The sequence below is a fragment of the Apostichopus japonicus genome, chromosome 8 (assembly GCF_037975245.1).
Source record: "Apostichopus japonicus isolate 1M-3 chromosome 8, ASM3797524v1, whole genome shotgun sequence".
Classification (NCBI taxonomy): domain Eukaryota; kingdom Metazoa; phylum Echinodermata; class Holothuroidea; order Aspidochirotida; family Stichopodidae; genus Apostichopus; species Apostichopus japonicus.
Window position 1 is genome coordinate 8,606,603 of NC_092568.1, and position 16,462 is coordinate 8,623,064.

The 16,462-nt window shown below is 37.7% G+C and overlaps 2 protein-coding genes across 3 annotated transcripts; both read left to right on the forward strand.

The window, feature by feature from the left end:
• The first annotated feature begins 2,514 nt into the window (after positions 1 to 2,514).
• LOC139971227 (uncharacterized) lies at positions 2,515 to 10,076 on the forward strand. The gene is made up of 3 exons (XM_071977506.1): positions 2,515 to 4,557; positions 5,212 to 5,379; positions 6,766 to 10,076. Exons 1-3 carry the CDS (start codon positions 2,733 to 2,735, stop codon positions 7,824 to 7,826), a joined length of 3,054 nt encoding a protein of 1,017 aa, XP_071833607.1. The 5' UTR covers positions 2,515 to 2,732; the 3' UTR covers positions 7,827 to 10,076.
• LOC139971238 (COA8 family protein CBG23705, mitochondrial-like) lies at positions 9,866 to 15,229 on the forward strand. 2 transcript variants are annotated; one of them, XM_071977529.1, is made up of 4 exons: positions 9,866 to 10,076; positions 10,987 to 11,211; positions 12,522 to 12,585; positions 13,391 to 15,229. In XM_071977529.1, the coding sequence occupies exons 1-4, from the start codon at positions 9,945 to 9,947 to the stop codon at positions 13,570 to 13,572; spliced, it is 603 nt and encodes a 200-aa protein (XP_071833630.1). In that variant the 5' UTR covers positions 9,866 to 9,944; the 3' UTR covers positions 13,573 to 15,229. The 2 variants fall into 2 exon arrangements, with proteins under 2 accessions (XP_071833630.1, XP_071833629.1); XM_071977528.1 differs by having other exon boundaries at positions 9,876 to 10,076; positions 10,984 to 11,211.
• Positions 15,230 to 16,462: the final 1,233 nt, after the last annotated feature.

Below are 16,462 nucleotides of genomic sequence, written 5' to 3' on the forward strand. Positions count from 1 at the left end.
GGGTAACGCCGGTGCCTTTCAATCATAAGGTCCCGAGTTCGAGTCACTCCAAGTTTAATGTATATGTCGTCCAGTTACAGAGTTGTTGACAATTGACAATTCATAATCATGGACGTTAAATATGAAACTCAGAGACTGACTTTGGTCAGCTTGCGGCTTTGATAAGCTAATGTTGGCTTCTTCGCTAGTTCCTGTTTGCAGGAGGATCTAAAATACATGTTCTGCTTAAAGGGATAGTCATTCACGGAAAGAAAATTTAGAGGGCGTCTCATTTTCTGCTTCAAAATCAATATAAACCAAGGCCGTCCTTCAACATGAGTGATTGGTTTCCTTTGTAATGAATCTCAGCTACGGTGAGCTAGTTTGCTGCTTCGATACGAATTTTGAGCAATCGTATACTTTCATTGCCTGCAAAACTTTGTTCAAGACTGTCTTTTCACTTAACATTTTTAGTTTGCTTTTATCCTTTTATTTCCTGAAATCTCTTGTCGGTCGGTTCTCTATCGATAGGAGAGTGACTGAGGCTTTGATGCCACCTCAAGCATACATTAATGTTGGGATCGTTTTCGTATACATGGTAATTTAGGGCTGAGTAGCATATGCAGTTGTATAAGAGCGCAAGAATTGCTTAGAGGAGAAGGCAACACTTTCAATATTATTGGCCTAACTTAATATATATGCATGTGATGAGCAACCCACGCCCCGCCCCGCACGCATGACGAGGAAAGAAAACCGATTTTATCTGCAAAAGTTCTAAATTTACCAAAACGTCTTATTTGTTGATATTCGCCTCCCTTGTAAATAACTGACTTAATAACTGAATACGTGAGAAATGGATAATCTGAGGATTTTTTTGTCTATTAAAATTGCTCGTCATTTTATTGTCGGAGTTTTCTTACACGGTATCATTCCATCAATGCCCATGTGTCACGTGTGAGTGATGCCAAGCACTTTAATTATAACATTTAGTAAAAATGTTGGCTAAGTAATTTATATTTCTGAATATGTGACTTGGCCTAATTTTTTACCGAGAACGCGACGATAAAATTGGAATCGGGTTTAATTTAAATGTATGTCCTTACCAACATCCCATTTACATTGTGGATAACAGTGACGCCCCCCCCCCCCCATTACATCCCTCTTCCCAAACTTAAGGATATTGGACCATTTAATGTGTGACGTGAACATGAGAACTTTGGACAATGACTGTTGGTATGTGTTTGAATACTTCATAAAGTAGGCCTAATGAACAGTTGGTGCTTTAGAATCACTTTTTTTGCATAAAAAACGCGGTCTGCGTGATGTATCTAAGTGTCTTTAATTTCATGACGCATTCATGTTGAGACAATCCCTTTAGCTTCTTTAACCGTTTCGATACTTTTCTGATAAATATCTATTTGTTTCATTAGGCCTGAGGTGTAGGATTTGTTTTTTTGCGTTGGTGGGGGCTTGATTGTTCATTCATCATAGAAAAATACTTGTAACGTTGTGAGTGTTTGGAGCCACAATATGATGCGACGTGAATTCTAACCTTGGTTGCAAGACTTGACAATGTATAATATTAGTTTAGTGAATCCCAAGTGTAATACTAGGAAGCCTACATAGTTTATTTGAAACTTCACTTATGTGATGATCATGGGTGAATACCGGCTTATATCAAGTACTCCATTATCAAATAGTGTCCAAATAATCACAACTTGGTATGGTAGGTGTGTTATTTATACTCGCAACCATTCCTGCAGTCAAGGGACCCTTCATTAAACATCTCTATTCGACCCAACAGTGCACCTCATTTTTAGCTCTTTATCAAATACTGAGGGAGGTGAAGGCGTCCCATTCATCATGCCTGAGATAAAAAAAAAGTGAACGAAAGGTTTGGAAACCAGACTAAGAACATAATGAAGGAAAATTTGAAGTTCACAAATCACAACCGAGAAATACCAATTCCACGGAAGACTCCTCTGAACAAGTTTACATAGCAGCAACTGTCTAATATATAGGTCTAGCTGAGGGACCCTAGTGGTTGTAGGGTGGTAAACAAAACGCACCATATGGGTGTTAAATGTATAACTGTAATAATTTGTTCATGTGCACTGCATGTTGGATGAAAAGTGGAATTGGATACTAAAGTGGAATTCATGTAAAAGGTTTTGCTGATAATTGAGCCTACCATTTATTGTACCCATATCCTATATTAGCCTCTATCTACTGAATAGAGAAAAAGCTTACTATGGTACAGCGTATACTATGCCGTGATAGCCTCTCACAAATTTGTGTTTAAATTCCCAGTCAGTTTTCCGTTGTTGACTTAAAGTTGTTTTTTTCTACAATCAGTCCTTACTACACCTCTAGACGAATTGAAAAACATGTAAAATTCATATCAACAGCAGTTTGAAATATGCTATACCATTCTCATAGACTTGGCGATATCATACATAAGGTTATGACAAGTACAGGTTAACTGACGGCGCTATTTCAGAAAGTGGCGGTACTGCAATAAATTTAGGGGCAAAACAAAATTCCACAGTTAGTACATTTCGCGAAACTACACCAACGCTAGGCTAGAACTGAATTTGCACTTGGCCTAGCAACCACTGAGATGAGTGTAGGCTTCACTGCTTTAGTCCATAATTTTAATTTATAAAGTCTTTGGGATGCAAGAAAAGCACAAAATCCTTTCAAGCTGTAAGTAAGAGTAGCAGTTAGGCCGTTATTTGTCTGCAGAAGTAGAAATGGCCTCTTCGGAAAGTGAGAGCCTATTCTCTTTTGAAGTGGCCGTGGAATACCTTCGTGTTGATGCTGCTACTGTAGCATGTCGTTTCCCTGCTGTGGCTATACGTCTACTGGACTTTCCAACATTACTAATTCCCAACTTGGAAAAAGACGAGCGAGACCGTTTTAAAACATCCTTTCTGTTCGATTCATATGAGGAACTTCCTCTGAGATTTAAAGAATTACTAGATTCTAGAGGTAACTTTCAATTTAATAAAGGAAAATCCTGCATGTTTAAATTTGACCTGACTGCACTTCATGATCATTTGCAAAATGTACCATTGTATGCCATGATAACAGACCTGTGGGGTGATGTGGCCAAGCTTGTCGGTGTAAGCACCATCCCATTATCTGACATTATTGCCCGCATGAAAAATGACGTGCAGTTAAAGGGTTTGTCTTATCCATCTGTCCATGGTCAGAAAGACACTTTCCCTGTTTTCAACTTAATGGGGTCTCAAGTAGGGGTCGTTAGTTTGGGATATAGGTTGCTAAGCTTAGGCACAAGTCTGATTCCACACATACCAGCTTCTTCCATCTTACAAGGGAGTAAACAAGATGGACGTGAAAGCAGCAGAGATGTTGATCTAAGCCTTCCCAGAAAGCAACCAATTGACCATGTAGGTGATATAAGTAAGGAGGCTGTGAAAGAAACCCCTCACCCTCAGCATTATTTGCAACAAAAAGCCGATCCAGAAACATGCATAATATCAGGTGATATCGACCGACAGAATCCAAATTATTTGACAAATTCAGCTGGTAAAATTCAACAAGACCTTGAGCATAATCATCAGGAAACGCAAACAAACTTTAAGCGAGACAAAGACAGTAGAGGTACAAGACGGGTCCATGTGAATGAATATACTGACGTTGGAGTAGTTAGTAATACACATTGTCCTCCCCCATTGATATTTAATGCGCAATGGGATTCAAAAGTAAAGAAAAGTTCAACAGTTCCTGAGAGGAATCGTTATGATCATGATAAGAGACAGTTTTCTGTTGAAGAACCAAGCTGGAGTGACTCTTCAGAATCTTATCCTAGTAAGTCTGTAGAACTAAATTATAGGCTACAAGACGTATCACCCGAGAAAGTACGTAAAGTTGTGAAACGATCAACAGGAAAGAGATTGGATCAAATGCCTCCTCAGTCTACAAATAAAGCTCCACATCAAGACTTGGTAAGATCTGAAACGGCCATGACAGGTGGGAGGACTCTACCAATTTTAACTGCCCTTTTGAAAGAATTATCTATTTTAACTGGGGCAAGTTCAGAAAATGAATTTCAGAAAGGTATGGAGGAATTTCTGATGGAAAGTAAAGAAAACATTGAACCTTCACTTTTGGATCATGAGCATGAGAGTCACAATTATAGTAGCACTCCAGGGTACAAAGCTCAACCCGATGCAGGCCAGGCTCCTTATCACCAAAAGCATCAATCGTGCAGACACAAACATTGTGCAAAGCCATCGAAACCAGTCCCATCCACCAAGGGCTGGTTGAGACAAGAACCTGTCTTCAACAAGAGGGAGACAAAACTTCATTTTAAGATGACTTACTCTCAAAAGCTGAGACTGAAGAAAAATAATCCAGAAATGTTAAAGACTATAGAGGCGGAGGAAGAGAGGCAGTCGTTGCTAAGGAATGTAGAATATAGCCAGGAGAAGACAAGAATAAACCAGAAGAGGAAAACAAGGGCGAAATATTCCAGATCTTCATCAGTGCACTCATACGTCTCCCATCCTCCCGATGAACCAACAGCTGTTGCAAGACTCCGGAATTTGAAAGGTACCGTAAAAAAATGTGACAAACCAGAACGTTTTTTTTTCCTTGCTTTGTGTACATAGATTGAAAAAGTGTAAGTGGTTGATTCTTCCAAAGTTCATGTAATAGAAATTACTTGAATGCACTTTCGTGGCAAGGCAAGGGATTAGTCTTCTTTCCTTTCATGCTACAGTTCACCCTGCGTTACCCTTCCAGGCCCCAAATGTTCTGACGTATCTAAATTACAAGTGCCAGCTGACCTTGAATCTATGAGAGTATACTTACTGTACAACAGATATGTCTTCAGTTTTCGTTTAATGTCAGGAAATATACACTGTAGTAGTGTATCTTACAGTACCACATGTGTTATATTTGCTTTCAGTTTGGAAAAACCAATCCAGTGATATGCTGTTCATCACATGTGACTATGCAAGTGTAAAAGTACTGGAAATTTGGCAGTACAGCAATGAGAAGTATAATAATTAACATCAGAATTCCCACATGTGGTCAGTGCATAAGATCTAAGAACTCCTAAGAAAGAACAATAGATTAAAAATGGAGGAACTTTATATAACATTAATCATTTAATTTGTCATTTATGATAGATACTGTAGTGCTCAAATCTATATTTCACTGTTTCGTACTGTTTATATGCCAAACTTTCCTTCTATTCCTCAGGAGGTACGTTCAAGTTACCATCAAGAGGCAGGCCACCAGTACCAACGCCAAGGATATCCCCTACATTTGAGGAACAAGATGACATAATACTAGGGCAGAACAAGGAACAAGAACCGTCAGTAGATAAGCATGGTGATTTTCCTCCCCGTTCTCAACATGACAGATATGGTAAGTCTTGGTCATAAGTTTACTCCATCCTTCTTGATGATTCTTCTGAGTATAGTTCAAATTGCAGCTTTACGTCTAAAATAACTTCCTTCTTAAGACATAGGCAAAGTAATATTACTGATGAATAATATGAAAGGAAAATACCATCATTTAATCCTGCTTGAAATCATTCATAAGAAGTATCTTTGTACACTGTATGTGTATCTTTGATTAACCCAGTCCGAGATTGTTGTACGCTAAGAAATATTCACCATTCAATCTATTATAAATGCAATTGTTTTCCTTTTTTTCATACTGATATGTAGAAGGCTGATTCATATTCCCGTCATTTGATTTTTGGTACCATGGCAAATTGGAAATCAGTAATATCAGGAAAGGGTTCTGTTAAGTGGAGATGTTGGCCACCGCTTAAAGTAGTGTAATGCTGGGGGATAGAGTTGTCCATTGGCGTAACAACAGCATAAAGATACCTTTGAAAATATCAATGTAAATTAAAACACATATTTCTTTAACAAAATTGTTTATCCTTTACAGGGCATTTTCGGAGCCATATAACTATGAACTATATATCGTTTTTGGTTTTTATCAACTTGTGATGTGAATTGTGAATAGACATACTGATTTCCTCCCAGGAGCCAATTGTGGTGAAATATGTCGGGGTGTCCCAGCCTAGAATGAGAGGGGAACTGAGGGATGCCAAAAGGGCAAAAAAATATGAATTCTCTACACTAGCTTCTTTATGTGTGGTGTGAGCATGTATCTTGTTTTTATAGTTTGTAATAAAAGTATCGTTGAAGGTGGAAACTTGATACTTGTGACAACTGATATGTGGATGCTCTTCATCCACTATGAGAACTTTCTCTTGGTTGGAGAAGGTCAAAGGTCTGTTGAGCTTATTGACCAATCAAGATAATGCAGGAAGAGAGTAATCATGAGCCAGTCAGATGGTCAAATGTATATCAATAAGAAGTGGAGATGACTTGTAAATTATTTGACTGTTGTGATGTCAGAGAAATAGTGATTTAGAAGATAAAAAAAAGTCTTGCAAATGGGAATCTGACAGTAGTGCAGTATCATCCAAAGCGACTTTATTTAACACAGCTGATATGGGCCATGTGATTATCCAGCATCAATTGAAAGAACATTCTCTGTGATCCCTTGCGTTCAAAAACCGAAAATATTTGTAAGGGGTAACTAATGGAGGAAGCTTGTTAAACGGTTTGAATCTTCAATGATACTTAAGATAATGCTAAGAATATTCTAAGATCGGTACTCAGAGTTGAATGCGGAGCTTGCATAAGCCGCAGTGTCTGCATTGTAATGATGAAGTTATTGGTCATATTTAAGAAATGCTACCTTACTATTCTGAAATGATTCTTTTCCTAGATCTAACTTCCAGTGAGAAGAGTAGCAGAAGCATCGAAGTATTTATTCCAAATCCATCTTTATTGGAGTCAGATGCAGACAGTGGAAGTGAAGAAGAATACCTTGACAATCAGGAGCAGGAAAAGAAAGCCACAAGTGAAAGAAAAGGCGCAGAAGTCCATCCAAGAATCCCTGGTATTCTAACGGAATCTCCAGAATCAGAGAGCAAAGGTCGCGTTTCTCGTCAGGGTTCGAACCAGTCCAATCATTCTCAGGGATCCGGAGGTTCTCATAGTCACAGAGGAAGCTACTCTGATGACAGTTTTGACGATTCGAAAAGTAGTTACCACACTCCAAGAGATGAAAGTGATGACGACCAGAGGAAAGACGAAGGGGAGAGGAAAGACGAAGAGAAGAGGAGAAATGAAGAGGAGAGGTTGGAGATGAGATCAGATGAAGGAACAGGATCTCTTTCTGTTTCTGTTTCTCCTGAGTTTACTAGTATTACTCCTGAATCTCAAAAGGATATCTTGTCAGAGAATGATCAAACTCCTGTTGTTCATAATGATACCGATAACAGCGATCACGAAGAACAAAGTAGAGATATCAAACAAAGGTTACTAAAGATGCAGGAAAATTTAGAATTTGAAAAGGTCAAAAGTATCACCAAGGGCAGAGGAAGTGAACACCTTCCTCCATCAGTCTCATCGAGATTAGAACTACCCCGGCCTCCTCTTTCATCTACGTCACCCATCCCACAACCGAGGAACCCTCAGTCAAAGATCGTGATGACGAAACCGATGAGTCTTAACGACGATATGTACGGCGAGTCTGTCGAGGTCAATCTACCGTCGGATTTGTCAACATCCTTTGATTCTCACGATCAGAGGCCTCGCGTTAATCCTCTTGAGTCATCTCAAGATGGGATTAGAGATAGTAGTATTAATCAGAGTGATAGATTTAAGAGCTTGGATGTCATCCAATCAGAGTCAGAGGATATCGATGAAGATGAGCAAAATGATAGCAAGGACGATGCTTACTCTGAAGATTTTGTGTCAGATTTTGAAGACAGTGACAACTGAGATGAAACTGCTATTTAATAATCTCATCAAGTATCATCAAATCTCATCATAATCTCAACAAATCTCATCAGCCTGCCAAAAGGCAGCCCATGCTAAGATAAGAATTAAGTAGTCAACTTTGACATGAGGAGATAGCCCTGTACTGTACATCATCGTTGTTGGTGACTGCAGGGACTAACTTATGTGGATACTCATATTGTAGCAATATGCTATATGAAATGGGCAAATTGCTATACAAATTCAAATTGTCAGTCTTTGAACACAGAACAATGGTATTTTCCTATATATTTCTTTATGTATATCCTACGAAAAGTCTTAAATGACTGAGCTGCACTATGAGAGCAGTTAATTATTCCCCGTAACTGAAATTTTAAGCCTTGTTGTTTTCTGTGAGACAAAATTTGTCATTTAGCCTCTGAAGGAGATCCTGCTAGGATCGAAACGTCAGGCCAACTTATTTTTACACAGACAAAATTTGTATTAGAAAAGCAATAATTTTCTTAAAGATTCTATACCAAATGTACTTACACGTAGCTACAGCTACAGGCACCACAAACAACCTCGTTTCAAAGCTTCACTCTCATCAATTCGTTGATATCGATTAATATTAAATATGGATATAAGTCAGAACTTAAGGTTCTGTTTTGATACTTTGTGATAAACTGGTAAAGTTGCTGGTTGTCTGACAACCATATATCTGCAAGGAAACCAAATTTGGCATACTGTGTAGTTCTTTATAAGAACTTAGAAGGGTGAAGCAAAAGAAGAAATAGTTTAAAATTATGGACAGTAATGGCTTTTGGAGGACCCAACAGCTTTGTCAGGGAGAAGTCGGGAGAAGGTGGTTACATGTAATATATTGATCTAAGGTTTTGTACTGTTTTTTGGATTATTTATCATTTCAATGTGTTAAATGTCTTCTTAATATATTAGGAACCTTTTTGCCTTCATATAGAAAAAGAGTATATATTTCTTATTTCATTAAGACATTCAAATGCTGGAGGTCTAGGAGTTAATCATGGATATTTTTAAAAAAAAATCTTTACCAATTTTGATTATCCATGATGAGATACCTTTTAGAAAGAATGTTTCAGTCTTGATAAGAAGTTGTGGAATAACAAAGTTGGAAATTTTGAATGCAATTTTCTATGTTTATTTTGGTTTGTCACATATCTGGAATGCTCATTTAACATTAGCTTAAGGATTTGCCTTCCCCTCCTTCCCTGTCCCCCTCATGGTCATCAATGCCTGTGTTATTAATTGAAAAACAAATCCATACCGATGAAATTGTTGGCCATTACAACTTTCTTGGAATTTTTGATATCGGCATGGCTAATAGAATAAAACAGTGATCAGTATTTGCAGCCTTACAGACTCAACTATTTATTTTATTTTCTATTTGAAGTACAGACAGGTCTCTTTGTTGTGGCCCTTGAGCATTCCATGGAAAAGAGGAACAGAGGCTAGAGTCCAAAAACCCCAAATTTTACTAAATGTCAAATTTTTTCTCTAGGTGTAAAAGGGTATTGAGTGATCACTCATACTCAGGCAGGGAGGGGAATTTCAAAATGTCCCTGCCTCAGGTTGATGAACGTATAGGGTTGAACTTTTGTGGAAGGTCCATAGGCGAATGAAGGATTTATAAAGGAGAGGGATGCACTTGGTGCATGTTAGCCGATCCCTTAACTCTGCTGTGTTCAAGTGCACTACTGTAAATGTCAGTAAATATATATAGACTGCGCAGCACCGTTTCTTCGCATAAACAATGAAGTCACCAGCATCAGTGATGTGCGTGCGCAAAGGGGCACCTGGGAGATGGGCCATGGACCCACACCTCTGATCCTCAGTCAGAGGTAATGGTGCAGCCTGGGGTTTGCATTCTGCTGGGGCAGAAATAGGACCACTACAATGAGAGGATCGCCACACCTGCCTGTGGCGCATCCAGTCAAAACTAACACAAGAAATGTAGTCTCTATCAGTCATGGTTGACTTGGCGTTTTCGCGCTCATTGTACGGTAACTGTACAAAGCGTGTGAAGCATATACGTCAAATGGTTGGGTCAACCCACTATATGCTATTTGAAGTCGTACTCGTAGAAGGGTGACGGCAGATTCAGAAATGTCTTCCATAAGCAAAGTTCGGATAATGTCTCAACTCCTTACAGTAGTCAGTAGAATGAAACTTGCCCGTGATATCTCTCTGTTGAAAGTGCAAAAGAGGCGGATGACCGTGACAACATCAAAGATGAAGGTTAAGTTAGTTCGAGTTCGCCTTCAGTAGCCTAGGCTAATCAATCTAAGCATATCGTTAGTTATATTATACTGTGGCCCTAAGCTAAAGTAGGCCTAGGCCACAGTTGGCTCTAGCCTCAGTGAACATAAGGCCTTAAAAGTTAGACTAATATTAGCACTTGTGTTGTAGGGGGATAGGTATAGCAAAGCAAAACAAACACATTTTACCTGCCTTAGTACTGTAGAGAAATTTCACTTTGTTATCAGGGAAATGCTTGTACAAAATACAAAAATGCCATTGCACTCTTCAGCACTTTAGTTAGCAGGACAATTACTTTTGTGATCAGAGATGAGTCTTGTGTATGTTTAAACCTGTGTTAGGAATGCAGCAGTACTTTTCCTCAAGAAATAATTGAATGTGCTATTGTGTTAGGCAGCTTTAACTTTAGTGGAAAAGTTTCTTTTACATATACTATATTATCACAGCGGTGATGTTTAAATCCTGAAACTGTTACATGCTATATCAGTATAATGTTTTGTGAATGACTGTTTGTCAGGTCTGCTTGAGACTTGAAATTCTCTAGAAATATAAAAATTAAGTAATTTAAATTAAACTTTTTGAAGATGAAATCACAGAGATGTTTGTTATTTCTCTAGCTGTGTAGCCAGTACCATTGCCAAAATCTGCGTAGATGAAATGTCCGCACTAAGTCTTGTGGATTTTCAGGGTGCAGTTATTGCTCTAAAACTTACAAAATAGACTCGATGTTATCAACAATATTGTCTTTCAGTGCAAATATGTGGGAAAATTGTTTAGAATCTTTGTATCTTCATTGAATCTTGCTACTGTGTCATACATTTTCAAGTGCAGTTAATCATGGATGTTTACCAGAATAAAATGTGTTTTTCTTCTTTAATCACTTCAGAAGACATCTGAAGAACCAAACGGGGACCCATCAGAAGCAATTAGTCCTCCCCTCTTCCCTGTTGATGATTGGATCGGACCAGTAGATAGCAAATCAAATCTTCACAGGATTCAGTTTGCCCAGCCAAAAGATGAGACTAGAACTGAAAAGAAGTACCGTCTGCTAAAAGAGGAAACTCTTACCTGGAATCAGGAGTTCTGGACTATACAGAATGAAAAGTTTGTAAAGGTATGTTAACTACATAATAGTTATGTCTCAGGACTGATATGTCGAGGAACTTTTAAGAAACATTTCCATGAACATGTTTGTACTGCACCAACAGAGCAGAAAAGAAGAGCTGGCAAGAGCTTTATCCTCTTACTTTCTCTCCCAAGACTGAGAGGCTCTCAAAATTTGATGAGTAGTCAATGCTGTAGATTTCATATTCTATTGTGCATTAGGACAACCTGCTTTGCCGCATACTTGCAAACACAACACAGGTCTCGATATAAGCATGATTTGTGGATGTAATACTTAATTATCTCAAAAAGGGTAACATGTCATGCAGAGTTCTTCAATTTTAGCTTTGTAGTTAAAGGTCAATGGTCATTTTGTTTCAGTGTAGATCGCAAAGTGCACAACTCATGACTTCACCAGAATTATATATATTAACAAACATTGCATGTCTACATAGTTGCATGTATCCATGAAGCCCATATTTATATGTTGTGTCCTCATTCTTAATTATAAAGTAGGTAAATATACCAGGTTGAAATCGGTAAAATAATAGCAGATCTCAAAGCTGTATTTTTACAAACCACAAAATATTCTCATTTATTTAAATACAGCTCAATCTTTTTAAGTAAAAAGGAAGCTATGCTGTTACAACTGTTCCATGAGAGATTTGTTGGTCTAGTCGAAATTCATAAAATTTTGTGCCTACCAAAGTTAATACAATGAATGATTAAATGCTAGTTTTCAATCTGTGGACTTCACTGATACCAAAACTCATTTGAAAATACAAATTAAAATAGTCATTGCTTGTAAGATCATTGATGATCAAATATGGAAAAGATAAACAAAAGTAATGATATTGACAAAAAAAATTTTTCCTCTGTCCCAGACTCCCAGTTGAAAGTTAAGTGGTTCTGAATATACAAGAGATCTGAACAAATAATGAGGTAGCAAGCTGTGTGTGTATTTTCTGGGATCGATGGTGGTGTCTAACACTTCTGTTACACCTCATTCGAAACTAGGTCAGATTACCGGCATGAGACGTTTCTTTGTGCGCGAGTTTTCACACCCTTTAATCTGTTTTATAGTGTAGCTTACATTGTAACTTTTAGTACATATAAGTTATGGTGACAGATGCTATACTGACTAAAGACATCAAGACACATAACTAGTTTAGGGGGACATACTTGTTTGAGGATGATGTTTATAATTCTTTCCAAAATGATAATATTCAATATTCATAATAATCATATTCAATATTCATATTCAATATTCGATAATATTCATATTCAAAATGATAATAATCATTTTCTTTCCTTGTACAGGCTAAACGGAGGTTTACACAAGACATGTTTTCTTACAGAGGACAGAACATGACAAATGAGGATGGTAATTTCTGCTTGATACCCTTGTCAATATATCATTTAATAAAATAAAAAAAAAAGAAATGTTTCTTCAAGTATATATTTGATCCTTTTTAATGTTCTAAAAGTGATGCTAGCAATCCATAGTGGTCTTAATTAAACAGAGGTCAGAGGTTGCTTTCTTAGCTGTGATATATATACTACAGGAGGTGAGTTTAGCACAAGTGGTTTTGGCAATGAGTTGAAAATATGTCACAAAAAGTTGATCAAATCAATCAAGCTTTCTGACATTTGATGACAGAACTTTGTTAAAGGTGTCCATGACAGTACTGGATTTTGTTTCTAGCCCAATGAGGTTAAGAAAATATGCGTGGCTTGATAATGCATATATATGTCACTCTTACACATAGGGAGATCTTTCATGCCGGATATGGGAACATTTTGGCAAAAGATATGTAACAATCCTAATGAATGATTAAATTATCAAACTAGCTAGACCTCTCTAATATTATGGTTATGATTAAATTCTTGAACAAATTAGGTAACTGAGCTCAATTTTTATTATTATTAAGGAATACAAAACTTGTTTTTTGTATGTGTTCATGGGGTAGAGGTTGGGGGGGGGGGAGTGTGGGGAGTTAGTCCTGTAGGAGGTGTGGAGTTACATTGATTGTGAGTCATAGATAGTAAGACAAGTATAAAAAAAAACAATTTTATTGTGCGTTACTGTTGTCATCAACGGATTAATTTGATTCAATCAGTGTTTGATAAAGTCGAGAAGCCACACGTCATCATGTTTTCTAATCCCTCTTCCATATTGTCTCTTTCAGGGACTAAGAGGGTCCTTACACCTGAAGAATTAGCAGAGTTTTACACAGACTTTCTGGAGCAAAATAGGGAAACCTTCAAAGTTTACAACAGAGAATGGTACAAGAGAAATATATCCATGCTATTGCCAGCCGCTTGCGCAGCCATCGTCAGACTTTTCAAAGGATTTCAAAAGCAGTCGTGACGATTAATCAGATCTTGAACTATTGGATATGGATGGCTGATGAAATGCTAAACCATATCTCAGAAATTCCAAAGCAGACGGGGCAGTAAGGATTTCTGAAGATATGAATGCAGGGAATAATTTATAACCGGTATTGCATGGCAAAATGCTATGCAAAGTGGACAGATTGCTATGTGAATGCAAAGATGTATAGCAGTTTGTGTACACAGTTTAATAACATAGTGCTTTGTAAGGGAACATCTAGAGCCTGCTAAAGTGCTATGCAAAATTTGAGCACTAAATTAAAGGCATTGAAGACTCGCCCCAAACTGTGTGCGGCCCTCTGAAAAAGTTAACTTTCTGTTGCTTGCAAGTGACGTTTTGTTCGTGTCGCTACAAAATGCAGACAGTAATGAAACATGATACCTTGTTATCTTTAGCTGAACCTGAGATGTCCATTGCTGTTGTTTATACACTGTGCTGTGGGTATTGATCGCAGCTGTATGTACTGACTGTACACTAGTGTCTAATAACCGACGGTAGCAAGCTGTGTGTGTATTTTCTGGGATCGATGGTGGTGTCTAACACTTCTGTTACACCTCATTTGAAACTAGATCAGATTATCGGCATTAGTCGTTTCGTTTTGCGCGAGTCTTCACACCCTTAAACCCCTGTGGATGGATGTCAGTTGATGGATCGGATTAATCTGATCATAGAGGTGAAAGATACTGGAAGGATCTTTCTGGAGTTGCAGTAGTTCGTGAAGCCTCTTACTGATGTTTGAATTGTGAAATTTTGTTGAGAATCGGCTCTTACAGATGATGGTTACCAAAAGGGATTTGAAACAATGCAGCTGTGGTGGCTGTCGATCATGTGGTGTATTGCGTAGTGGTTATTACCAGCGGTGTAACTAGGCCGGTGCCTGTCGCACAGGTGACGAGTACCAAATAGAAACACAGCCTCCCATCGGCCGAAGCAGGCCTACAGACATCGTCCGGTGAAGCGGCTAGTATCAAACTTGTAGTCAGAAAATCTAAGCGGTCCCCATGTACTCTTGAGGTCAAACTATTGCATATGATTTTATTAATTTTCTTTTGTATTAAGTATTGCTCTTAAAGTCCTCTCAGAATACCCACCAAAATGGGAATTTAAACTCGACAGGGAAAGCCTGATGGTGCCACTGGTTAGTATTAAGATGTTATTAAATTACACTAGAGTTGACCACTTCATGGAGAATAATATTAGAAAAGTTATGTGTAGTATGCTATATGCTGCAGAAAATGTAATTTGGTATTTTTTTGTGTGTGCTTTTTTGTTGTTGGTTTTGCTTGGGATTGAGTTGTCCAATAGTCAATTTTATGAAGATTGGTTGTTGATGCCATGTAAGGACAAATGTCCCTGTCCCATACAACTAAGTTCAATAACTATCAGAGTTTTATCTCCAAGAAAGTTGAAATAGCTCAGAAAAACATTTAAGGCCTACTACCACTCGATAAAATGGGACCTTTTCAATTGTTTGGTATCCATCAGGTTTGAAGTGGACTTATTTCACTCGCTGCTAGACTGTCGGTGTAAAAGCCTAATAAACCGATACAGATTAACTTTGTTTGCTTTGTTTAGCTTGTTAGGATGAGATAATGTTTGTGATGCAATAAATTTTAAGGATCGAATTATACTACATCTTTTGTGTTTATGTTTTCTATTGTACCTGTTGTCAAACAAGAAAGGAAGATGTGTTAATGCTGGTAAGATTAAATGCAATAAATTGATCAATCAGTTGACCAAGGAAATATGGTCTCTCATTCACTTACTTTTGCAGGAATAAACAACGTTATAACTTCATTAGAGAAAAAAATGAAATTCTTAACAAAAGTAATCATTTTTGCTGCAAAAGCTAAGATAATGGTTCAGTGGTGTTCTTAGCTAGGTTGTATATAATACACTCGAGTCATTCATCTTGACACATGGGGATATTTTCACTGAAAGTAATTGTCACATGACACATTTCTGGATGGTTGAGACAATAACTTCGTTCTTTACTACTGCCAGAATAGTTGAAAACAAGAATTTCAACTCCCCCACACCCCCCCCCCCCAAAAAAAAGACAAGTTTCTTGGTGTGATTCCATTGTTTTTTTCCTTCAGAACACATGTTACAAGTCTGCACCCTGCAATGACTTATAATTCTACAATAGGTATGCATCATATTAGAAGAGTAGGTCAACATTGTAAGAGGTAACTCTGCAACTGAACATTTTTCCAGTAGGCTTGATTACGCAAATTCTTAACTAGGTGGTGCAACTTCTACCCAATTATCTAGACCAGAACATGATTGCTCGAATTGTTCACAGAGCAACTAAATATACTGCAATTATTCGAATACTGAAAGAGATGCCTTGGTTACCTATAAATCTGTGCATAGCTTATAAAATCCAAGTGATATCTTGCATCTTCAAACTTTAACAAGCCATATAGATCACAATATCTTAACCAGCTTAATGTTTCATATAGCTTTCATCGTGCCCCCCCCCCCTCCCCCGCACACACTTCCCCACCCCCGTTTGTTGAACTCACTCTGGACTCACTTCATCAGTTTCAGTATCATCTTAAAACTCATCTTAATCACATTGTTGTTTAGTGTTTTGATTTTTTCTTCACATTTGAAGCGCATTGAGCAACACTTGTTGGAATCTATATAAGACTAATTGTTCTTCTCATTATTTTTTATTATGAGGAACTTTAGTAACAGGAAACTTCTGACGACTGCAACGGTAGCTTGGCTATCATTTAAATGTTATAATTACGTATTTATTTGAGATCGTTTCCCTTAAGATTGACTAACATTTTATGAAAATGCACACAAGAAGAATAAAGCCTCGCAACAAATCTAAACAAGTTCATAGTATTGATCC